This window comes from Xiphias gladius, chromosome 19, assembly GCF_016859285.1.
Source record: "Xiphias gladius isolate SHS-SW01 ecotype Sanya breed wild chromosome 19, ASM1685928v1, whole genome shotgun sequence".
Lineage (NCBI taxonomy): Eukaryota > Metazoa > Chordata > Actinopteri > Istiophoriformes > Xiphiidae > Xiphias > Xiphias gladius.
The window spans coordinates 15,564,919-15,577,015 of NC_053418.1; the positions used below are offsets into that span (position 1 = coordinate 15,564,919).

General features: G+C 40.3%; 1 protein-coding gene across 3 annotated transcripts in view; it reads left to right on the forward strand.

The window, feature by feature from the left end:
- The window catches only part of wscd2 (WSC domain containing 2), a 36,982-nt gene that overhangs the window by 11,942 nt on the left and 12,943 nt on the right, over positions 1–12,097 (forward strand). For 2 of the 3 annotated variants that reach the window (XM_040156181.1, XM_040156184.1), the window contains exons 2-3: positions 6,818–7,746; positions 11,307–11,421. In XM_040156181.1, the coding sequence (XP_040012115.1) occupies positions 7,356–7,746; positions 11,307–11,421 (506 nt within the window). In that variant the 5' untranslated portion in view covers positions 6,818–7,355. Of the gene's footprint in view, positions 1–5,376; positions 5,483–6,817; positions 7,747–11,306; positions 11,422–12,097 lie in introns of all 3 variants that reach the window. The other variant, XM_040156183.1, reaches the window with a different exon arrangement.

Below are 12,097 nucleotides of genomic sequence, written 5' to 3' on the forward strand. Positions count from 1 at the left end.
AAGTTCCATATGAAGGCTTTCTTATGTCCCCTCATCCTTCCTCCTCATCACCAACTAAACATTTGCTGAAACCCTTGGCAAACCCCTCTAAAGTGTATTCAAGCAGAGAGGACTGAGATTCACAGCAGAATTGAGCTGGGAGAATTCGCTTTTAATTAAAGCGAAGGATCCTCTGTGCTTAGTGAAGGCAGGAGAGGAGAAGGAGAAAAAGTTCCTTTCCTCTTTGAAAAAAACGGAACAGCAGATATTCTGTAAGGCCCTGAATGAAGAGCTTTGTCAAGGTTGGATAGTGTAAGACATCTTTCGATCTCCCTTTGACAGCATCTCCCCGCTACAGAATAATTGCTTCTTTTATGTAGCCACTAGAGAGGACCGATTCAAGTGATTGTTTCTTAAATGTCCATCTTCGGGCCAACTGGGATCTGGGAGTGGCAGCTCCTGATTGTGGGTCTGAAACTTACACAACAGGAATCAGGGATATTTCTCTCTGTTTGGAGCCTAGTAATTCATCATTAGTGCCAGGACTGTGTTGGCATTAAAGATTTTCTTCAGCATTTCTCTCCCCAACAATAGTCAAATGTCTTTCTTTTCCATTTCATTCTCTTCCCCAGTCCTTCAGATTGACAAAGAAACTCCATACTGTGTTATACAAGTAGTAGAATTGGTGCTAATCCAGATTTTGTGCAAATGATTTATGCAGTCTTTGTCTTTTTGCTCGTGCCTAATTGAACTCTGCTGCTTTGTGTCCTCAATCACAATGGAGCTATTATTCCTTCACTCCCATTTTCTTTTTGACTGTCTCAGTTGCTTATCACTGTATACTGGTGGAAACCTTCATGATCAGTCACTCCATTACAATGCTGCGGCTTAACACTACTGTGCACCATTAAAAGAAGAGGATTACATTATTTTTAGACCCTTTAATTTACCTCTTCTCTTTCAGAGTAAGAGGTCACCATTGATCTTAATGGACCATGGAGTATTATCAGGATTACAATGAGCTTTTTCCCTGCCATCCTGGGCTTAATTTTTAAGCTTCATAGTTTGTGCTTAAAACTCTGCCTGTGATTGGTCTGTTCAGCCTCTCCAATGGCAAATGCATCGCTATTTGTAATTACCCCCAGGCTTTGGGAGGGTGTAACCAACACGGCTAAACACTACAATCATTTCATGACCGCAACAACATTAACCCTGTCTCCTGGAAAACTACGTTTTTATACAACTGAACTGCAAAAGCAAATACGTTTTTTAAGGTGCATTTTCTATTTCTTCTGTATGCCAAGTTTACAGCGAGACATTTTACATGTGTTAATACTGTATTTCGGACTGTACTAGTAAATGAACTCGATCATATCTTTGCAGTGTCTGTACTGCAATTCATAATTACTTATTAGCCGACGCATACGCTGACACTGATATTGTACGTAGGATTCCTGCAGTGTATATAATTCAAGTTCTCCAATCCTTTCTCATTCCCATCCCATCCTAGAGAATGATAGGCTCCCCAGCTGCTGAAGGAATTAAAAATATGTAGACCCAACAATGTTTTGACTGCATAGTGGTGCTGTGCTTTGATAGCTTGGGAGTTTCAAATGCCTTATTTTACAATTTACGAAAAAACCTCTGCTGTCAGATCATTTGGTTGTGGAAAATATATCTGTGTACATTGGAATTACAGCTGGCACTAGGGCTATTTTGCCATAACTGGTGGGATTTGTAGTTAGGCAGTTAAAATAGAACTTCACAGTGTAACTGTGTTTGCCAATGTGGATAAAAGCTACTGTTTAGTTGTATTATGTATATTTAAATTATACAAAATTTTGATCAACAGCTTTGTGGCCAAACTTGAGGGATCTCATAAAATGAAACCACACAGGTAATCTACAATAAATCAAAAATGAAAAGTTAAACATTTTCATTGTATCATCGACCTCCCAGCAGGCCATTAATGAGAGGTTAATGAAAGAAGAGTGAGGGCACTGGATATATTATTTGCCACCAAGCTCCAGCTTGTCCACAGTCATTACAGCATATATTTGTTTACTTTTATCACATGTTGCACATTTTCAAGACTCCCTGACATATTACAGACAGAAAGATCTAGTAACAAATACAGTAAGCAATAATGCGTATAATGGAAAACAGTTTTTAGAAACTTAATCACAGGGTATGTGAATTGGCACTTTTAAGTGTCAACCCTGAGGCAGAGATGGATGTTGTCTGTAATAAATGGTTTGTTGGGTTGGGAGAAAGTATAATAAGGAGCAATTTGCAGCAAAAAGCTCATCAGGAGTTTTAAAACTGCTTCCCTAGCTTTATGTAATCTGTCACTGTTCAGACATTCTTGCAAAAGTCTTTGCTGATGAGCTTCCATTTGAGTGGCCACCAGTAATTAAGTTTATTGGGCAATGAGCCAATCACTAATGCTGGCACACACAGAGATCAAACACAGATTTAATTAAAATGGCTGACATGAAAACGGGAACCCAGAACTGTGGAGCATACTGTGGTAACTTTTGCCAAACGTGAAGCAAAGAAAACTGCTTTGGCAGTGTGTTGATGATGTTATTGGAGGCAGTCATGTTCGCACTCCTGTTTTCAGGGGTCATGCACTCCTAAGAGTTGGCGTCTGCACTGAGCGAGCCACTTGAATCTGTTCTGCTGAGCAGCAAAAGTTTGGCATCTAACTGGTTTATTTGAGCTTTCTCAGTGTTACATGTGAACTGCTGTCTTTTTCTAGACTGCAAATGTCTTCTAAACCTTTTTTCTTATGTTAAACCTGCTACACTGCTTAATCTGTTGGTACAATGAATTTTTATTGTTTTTATGTTTACATATTAAAGATATTTTATGCATTAAATCCTCATTCAGAGATGCCTAGAAAACAGCCTGGCTGCCTTCTGGTGGTCTTGCAATTTCTGATGGACCTGTAATGAGGCATCAGACAACAAGGCCATGTAACAATCTGTGTAAACTTGAATGCAAGCATGGGCAGAGTTATCACCTGGGGAGGAATGTGATCTTTAGTTTGATTTGATTTGACAAACATGGCTAATGCGCACTGGCAGGCAAAACACACCAGGAGAGCGGAAAGACAGGCCCCAGGGTGAGGGGAGGGTCAAGGCTGCTGCAGCTAATGCTGTTAACCCTTTTGCTGCTGAACAACCACAGGCATCCTACATGTTGCAGTACGGTACTTTTACAGGACGGGACTAAAGGTTGACGGTGTGTACACATAACACAAACAGGGAGGTAGAAACAAGGACAAAGAGAGATGATTCAAGTGGTTTCCTTTCCCACAAACAGCACTGGTGTACCAGATAACCTCTCCTTCCTGCCACTGTTGCTGACTGTTTCTATCACAATAATGTTTGTTTCTTCCCTCCAGAAGCCCACTGTTAATGACTATCAGTGCTGCTTTTACTGTGGACCAAACATAACCTCGCTGACATTTCACGATACAGTTGTTTTCCTGTATTTTTCTAATTTATACCACTGTGAAAACACAGCAGTCAAAACCATGGGAGGATATCACAACTAATTTATTTCAGCTGGTCTGATTTGCGCTGGGGATCCGGAGGTCTAGCCATTAAAATACCTCACCCACGTTCTAGTGAAAAGAAAGTTTTTTGGCAATAGAAAGACAGGGGAATGGAAATTGATCACATCTGCAGAAACAAGTAACAAAAGTGAACATTTTATCTGCTTCTATCATGCCAAAATATCCAGCACCTCTACATCCACCCTCTAGATTCTAGATCTTGTTGACATTTTTTAGGAGATTAAAATGAATATCAGAAACATGTATCTATTATATTTTTCTATCTTGCATAAAGTTTCCTTTTTTATCTCATACCACGTTGTCAGTTTTGTCTGTTTCTTGGCAGTGGCTTTCCTTCAAAATTGAACCAATGATACATAATCATACGGTTAAATGGCCACACTTAACTGTTGTTTCCCTCTCTGAAACCTCACGCCAGAAGAGGTGTCACAGAGTTGACCACAGCTCATTCGTGCTCAACCCCGTCCCTGGTCAATGAGTCCCATGACAGATATGAAGAATATTTATGGATTGACTTGTGGAGCTATTTGCCTGCAGCACAAGCAGAGCTGGCTGTCCGCCTGCTCACCAAAGATTAACTCTGACGTTTCCTCCCTTAAATCCACTCTGATAAGATATTTGCTGGCTCATTTAGTATGACTGTGAATTAATGGTCAGTCAGTTGTGTGCATGTCCACTCCACCTGAGTAACTGCCATGGTCTCTTGTCCGTTGCATTTCCTCCTCTTCCTCCAACCGTCTGTTTACAAGAGTCCTTCCGGATTTTTATCCACTGCCTTTAATGAAACTCACCCGTGTTGGCCCCTTGGAGAACAAACTTACAGTATGTGAACCAGTAACTAACAGCACAGCCGACGTATGGGTACGTACCATGAGTGCAGAGTGTTAAAAAGAAAGTCGTTCCTTTTTAACCCATACAACATAAGGGATCCGTGCAGTTGCGACAAGAGTCCGTCCATGCTCTTGTTACTGTCATTTGAACCTGCAAATTAGCCATGAGTATAGTTCGATTTCTTCTCCGTAACTGGGGGGGATATGAATTATTAACACCAGTAATTAACCCTGTTGCATTTGTGAGAGGCAGAATGGTAGGTGTCACATGTCCTGTAACCTTATGTCTCCATCTGTTAACCCTCATAAACCTATATACTGCATTTTCAGAACAGGAGAACCGCACGGCTACCATCATATGACCTGTGCACACATAGACTAAAACAATGCTCTCCTGTGCGTCTTTGCTCATGACCTTCAAGGATCTAAATCATAGTGGGGACCACTACACATTTACAGGATATTGTTTCCTTCCAGTGTATTAGGAGTAAGAGGCATGTTGAACTGTTCAGTTTTATTTTTCTATTTAGACCTTGTAACTCTGTAGGGAACCTAACCTAGATATGATATTTCTCTAAAGAAAACAAATTATTCATTTTGAAACAAAGACTAGCTTGTTCGAGAGTTACTGTATTTCATTTGTACTGAAATATGAATCGACAGGGAGCAAAATACACAAGGCTGAAAAATTGTCATGGTTACAGATAGAGTGTAGGAGTCACATTTCAATATTGTTTATACAGCTGTTGTGCTGCAGAAGCAAATATAGGGAATTATTATACTGCGTAACTGCATTTCTATGAATCCCCGTGGATTAGAGGCATTTCATGAGAATGAAAAGAGCAGAGATTCATTCACATTTCAGATACAAATGTTTAAAGGAAAATTTTACAAAATACACTTATTTGCTTTCTTGCTGAGAGTTTGATGAGAAGATCGATACCAATCTTATGTCCATTCATTTTTACATTTCTGCTTTTGTAGGGATTAAGCAACCAGGATAACCGAGGTATTTTTGAACTGGACAGAGCCAGACTCGCTGTTTCCCTGTTTCCAGTCTTTGTACTAAGCTAACCGGCTGTTGGCTCTGGTAGGTAATTCATAAGGTTTAACACTATTCCAGCAATTAGAGACTGTAACAGATTTATTTCTAGGACAGTGTTTTCCTCCATATTTTGAAACTGTGTTGCCTGGATAAATGAGACTATTTTATGTTCAGAGTGTGAACCTCACTAATCTGATTTACTTTTTTTTCTTATTAACTTTGATTTATCAGCAGCAACACCTGTCATTTATACCTCAGAACATTTAGTCTTTGTCATTTTGGAACTTAATTTGACTTGGAAAAAGACATTTGATTGTAAAATAAACAAAACACTGAATAACTAAACTGCAGACAAAGACGCCAGTAATGAAAACCCTCCTGCAGATATTTAAAATACACTGAACAGGATACAGAGACTAAATTTTGAGACATCAGACAGGATGAGGATTGTCTTTGTGCCCACATGCTGTGGAATGTGATCCATTTCTCCTTGAGAGTCCCAGACTCTTCCCAGACTACCGGAGGGAAAAGTAGAGGGGCGGAAAGCCATGGGGGGTCTGCGGTGCCATTCAGGTTTCAGATGACAAGTACTCTGTCCCGGTTCTGTCCCGGGGCAGACAGAAAGCCACAAGGGCGAGTGTCCCCTTGAATGTTCTTGAAAGCTCCCTGACCCTGAGGAATGTTGTGTTACCTTCCAATTGTAGCCTCCTGGGCTTGTCCCCGAACAGAGACTTTTTTGAGAGAGGCTGCTGACAATTTGGGAAGTCAGGATTTAATCATCCCAAAAAAAGGCAGTAATCTGAATAAAATATTAAACTGAATTATGATGAGAAAAAGACATTCCATTACAGCATATTCTCAAAATGTAATGGGCAGCTTATCATCACCTTAGATCATCTTGAATAATGTTTTTAATTTCCTTCAACTCTCACACACATTAATTCCCACAAACATCAGTGAAAATGCTGCAAGGAAAAATTTTGTTTCTGTTTTCGCCCTCTCAGCTTAACCTAATTTATTACATATAATGTGGAACTCTGAGCTTTGTGAAGTTAAGCATTTCTGACTGTTTAGTGCATGACAACAGAAATAAGTTTTCCAGATACTTCATTGCTTATTTTTCTTTGCTTATCCATCTGTATTCCCAATAATGTGAGTTTGAAAGAAGACAAAAAAATGAGGACGGTTTCGCTTGTGCTTCACAAGAAAGTTCCGTGTAACAACAATACTATAATAGAAAACAGTCATATTGTTTAAATGGTGAGTTTCTGAGATGTATTTCCTTGCAGGAGATGACTTAATTTCTTCTTTCCCACATGTGATAAAGCTTACTCAGGTGTGCATTTATTCTTCCTTTCTTTGTGCATGTCTCTACTGCAGATGGTGAGTCACGCCCTCTCTCTCTCGGATCGTCTCAGTGAATAGCTGGCCGCACAAAGGTGAAAGGATCGCAGCTCAGCTGATAAATAAAACCCTCTCCCTTCTGCACAGCGTGGGAGAAAGTGCCACAGCGGTGCCGGTGCGGCATCTCTGTGGGCTGATAAGTGGAGTGAAAGCAATGTTGTGCGATCATCTTTCACTCTGAGCCACTCGGCTTTCATGCCGTGGCCGTGGAGCCAGCGCTCACGTCTGGACTGTCAGTGGGAATGCAGAGAGACTCTCACGTGGCCATGATCTGCAGAGCTGCACAGTACACAGGTTTAAAGCATCTTTCATGAGACTGAAGAGGCATACTAGAGAAAAAAAATGCTATTGTTCGGATGACCTTCATACAGGATTAAGACACTTAACTTTTTCTTCATTTTAGTTGCTGCCCAGTGGGGCTGTTTGGTGGGAGCAAGGGGAGTTGGTTTTGACTCTTCTGCTTTATGACTTTTCATTACTGGGAGAGTGTGTCTGAGTGGCAGGGGGAGCCAGCATGGCCAAGGCTCTGCTAAAGATACAGCGCTATTTCCGCAGGAAACCTGTCCGTTTCTTTTCCCTCATCCTCCTCTACCTGACCGCCGGGAGCCTTGTCTTCCTGCACTCTGGCTTTGTCGGCGACAGTGGCCCTGGAGGCCGAGGGGGCCGAGACTCTGTGGCAGCTGCAGAGACGGGCAGCCGGACGTCATCGTCAGACACTCGGGGGCATGGCATCATGAGTAGAGTGTTCAAGGAGACACGCAGGTCTGGCCGGAGGTATGGCCCTCCGTGGATGAAAAAGACCGCACAGGAGGGCCCAGAGACAGAGGGCCGTGGGGGAGACTACACCAGCAACTGGAACCGTGCACTTAAAGGACGCAATGCCAAAGACGTGGACGATGGAAGAGGTGGGTTAAACCGAGACTACGTGCTCTATTATACTGTTCCAGTGGTATTGTTTTCAGTCTTGCAGATTTCCAAATTCAACATCTGAGCCTTGTCAGATCTTCTCACACATCTCAAAATTCAAAATGAGTTAGGAAACTAGAAAAGATAAGATTTGTTTTATGCCCACAGTGGTTTAAATTTGCCGTGGGCTTCTCCCACACATGAAATCTATTTAAAAAAATCAAGTAATAATAAATAAAATTGCAGATTTGCACAGATCAGCAATGGTATACATTATTCTCTCAGTTGAAACTGAGAGAATAATGACAAGAATGCCAACAATTGCAAAAATAATTGTAGTGTTGTAACATTAACGAGAACTCAGTGTGTAATACTGAGTTCCTGGGTAAATTATTATTATAACAGTTGTTATAGGCTAATAATAATAATATCCCAATGTTTTCGTCATAGGTGCCAATTAGAATATTCAACAAATTATAAGAATTTAAAACCTTTTAGGCCAGGCTGATTTATCATGCACATCCTCTGGCAAACATACAAGCAGCTTTTGTTCCTCTGACACGCCATTTTAATATGAAAGTGATCCAAAGTAGTCTCTGATTACAAACTGCACCATTTTAATGACCGAGAACTTCTGCTTGTAATTGGTCACGCAGGAACTCCCTCGAGAGTAGAGTAAGATGATGATTATGATTAAGTCCTCTGCCTTTTCTCAGAGTGAATCCTTCAAGGATCTCACCCTTCATGCTTCAGCTGTAGCTTCGCTTTGCGCCACCTGGCACATGCTCAGCCAGGCTGGAGCTGCAGACTTCATGACTGCAGGATTTACGGTTTTATCTGTCTTTTCAAAAACTATTTAACTACATAATCCCGTCAGAAAAGGTTTACATATAAACTCCCTCACTAGCATGTGATGTCTTTTTCAAATCACAAAATGTTTTGAAAGCACCAGCGGGAGGACGACAACAAGTGTCTGTCTATAGCCGGTGTTTCTACTTTTTCCTTTACAAATGAATAATGATCAAATAAGAAGATTTGAAGATGTAATTGTCTCCTGACTCACTTCTCTCTTCTGCCTCTCTGCTTTTCTTTCCCTGTCAAACACTTTCTGCACTATTGGATAAAGTATAAATTATTAAAAACAAAGTCAACAGTGGATGTTTCCCACATGTGTTTCAGAAGACACCCCATGTTCAACCAAAGTCATTTTGCCACAGCAGTTCCACTGTCCCTCTCTTTAGCAGTGGTGCAAAATGGCTCCTTACAGAGCTTTAAATAAGATACAGATTAAATTGATGGATTCACATTTAATCATCATAATAATAATAATTCAGGTGGTTGAGGTGGATCTAGTTTTTAACTACTTTATATGTATCGTATAAATCAGCATTCATCATTACTCACTTAATATTATCACTCATGATTCTGCAATTTAGCAGCATTTACTTGCTGTAGCTGGTGGATGTGGAGCTAAATTAACTACTTCATGTGCTGTTGGGAAGTTTAACAATCCATCATATCGCAAAACTTAAGCATATGTTTTGTATGAAAAATTTGTATCTTTAAAGTAACTGGTAAGTATGGCTGTCATATAAATGTAGTGGAGTCCCCTGGAGTATTTGTTCCCTGGCATGCGGTGTAGTAGAAGTATAAAGTAGCATAAAATGGAAATATTCAAATAAGGGACAAATACCTCAAAACTGTAGTACAGTGCTTGAGCAAATGTTTTTAGTTATTATTCCACCGGTAAGAAACATTCGACAGTAACATCTGGTCCGGATAGTCCTCGACTGGTTTGGGAGTTTCTGTTTATTCATCCATCACATCTTAAAATAGACACTGAATGATTTTACTATAGCTCCACTGTGATTATGTGGGTCGCCGGTTTCCCTCCAGAGTGCAGTACAGGCAGGTGGGGAATCTAAACTGCCTGTACTAAATATGAAACATGCTCCAAGTGCGAGTAACTGCTGCTCCGTCTGTGCGATGACGAAATGTGGGGGCTGGTTGCCTGATTTTAACTCACTCTTCTCTGAAACAGACTCCAGCCTCTGAGTTTGAAGAGAATTGAACCTACAGAGAAAGAAAATAAGTGATTCTATCACAAAACTCGGAGTCCCAGTACAGTATGGTACCCTGCTGCACATTAGGGTGTAAAATTTTAAAGAACAATGTTTTTCTAACTACTACAGAGATGAGCTGTTTTTTTTTTTTTTTCTATTCACGGCCAGGAAGACAAACATGTTTACAATGTGCATTTGAGCTTTGGGTTATCTTATCAAACGACGGTCTCTCAGTCTGGCTCAGTCCTCCTCCTCCCCTACCACCCTTCCCTTCTCTGAAATGCTAACCTCACAGGACTGCAGCTAAACGTGATAATGAGTAATTACCAGCTTCAAAGCATTCGCTAGCTCTCATGCATCTATCACCACTCATCTTCAGCACCGGTTGAGAGACTTTTTTTCCGCCCTCCTCTCACCACAAATGCACCCATTCTCTCTGGCTCAAATTTCACTCGGAGGGAATATTGAAGCATAAGATGCAAACAGCAACACATAAACAGATTTGTACTGTGTGGTGCTGGAGCACAGAAGCATACTGTACTGAAGGGAAAACGGGTGGACAGGAGAAAGAATATTGCTGAAACACTGTTGACATTAGTTTCTATGATCCACCAGGTACAATGAGGTCATTTTGGAAGGTTGAATGTTAAGAAAATAAAACTGGACAAGCTAATAATTGTATGGACACATCAGTTGTGTCTGCCGTTTCATCCTTTACCCTCATGTCTTGCTAAGCAAATATATACTGCCGGAAATTGAGCTGCAGCGTCATTTAAACCAGCATTTCCCTTCATCATAAAGCAGATTATTTTCCAGCTCAACAATAGTTTGGATGAAGATTATAGCTGAGGCCTGCAGCCCACCACACGCAGTTCAAATGCAGACCTTTAGACCGTAACAATTAAAGTAATGCAGGGGACTAGGACTCTATGCCTCCCCGATTTAGCTATTAACAGAGGCTCAGAGGGGTAATGGCACAGCACAGATGGCGGGAGGTTTGTTTGTTAAAGGTACAGTAGAGCCTGGTCAGCTTGGTTAAACAGAGGAATAATGTTTTAATGAGAGGCAAGAAGCCATTGAAGGGTTGCTATATCCCTCTGCAGAGGCTCCCTGATGCCCAACCCCCACACACAAACTGACAAATGCAGAGATGACTGCTACTACAGTTACAGGCCACTAGAAGGAGATGTGTGTCTTTATAAATAAATAAAGATTCTGCCCCAGTTAGGACTCCTCATGTGCTCTGTTACTACACTGTGTGTCCTTGTGAAGAAGATACCGTTGCAGATAATATTCACTTTAGAGACTTTTATGATCAGACAACTTTTTCAAAAATTATTTTGACTCTTGTATAATGAGTTATGTGCATTATTATGCTAGACACCTATCCATATACTATATATATCTATGTATTTTATGTATTTTATATGTATTTTATCCTATTTTATTTTTTTTTGTGTTGTGTACATGACTAACATATTTTTTCTTTTTTTCAGCAAAGTACATTGGCTGCTATGTTGATGACACACAGAAAAGAGCGCTGAGAGGAGTTTCCTTTTTTGACTACAAAAAAATGTCTGTATTCCGTTGCCAGGACAACTGTGCAGAAAGGTATGATGGCAGCAGACAACAAAAACACTCCTCCATTAGATATCCCTTTTTCTTTCTTCTTTTTTACGCTCACTGACAGGCTTAGATATAAATTACGACTGAAAGTGAAGTAGAACTGCAGAAGAGCTGATATGGAAATAAAAAACTTGATGGTTGTTGGGAGGTACTTCCTCATTTGTGATGTTTTATAGAGCCAGAATGATACTATAGATCTAATCACCAGTTAATTATCAGTAGCGTTGTCACAGTTATTAACATCAGCCATTATCTTGATGTGCAAAATTATGATAATAAAAAAAAAGACTATATAAAAAACAACACTTGAAGTTGTGCAAATAATCTCATCTCAAATCCTTTGAGTTTCAGAGTTCATTTCTGAACTAGGAAACAGCATTTGACAAAAGTTTACTTCAATTACATTGTATTATCCTAGTTTAAAACACTTCACTGAAGAATAAGATTTCTGTCCAACTAAAACACATTATATGGCCAAAAGTATGCTGGCACCCCCGTTCACGTATTTTAGTCTACTTTTGGTCTGCGGCTGTTTTGCAAAGTCTAGGCTAGGCCCCTTATTTCCAATGACAGCAAATCTTAATGCCACAGGGTAAAATGACATTTTAGACAAAAGAGTGCTACCAGCTTTATGTCAACAGTTTGGCGAAAGCCCTATTCG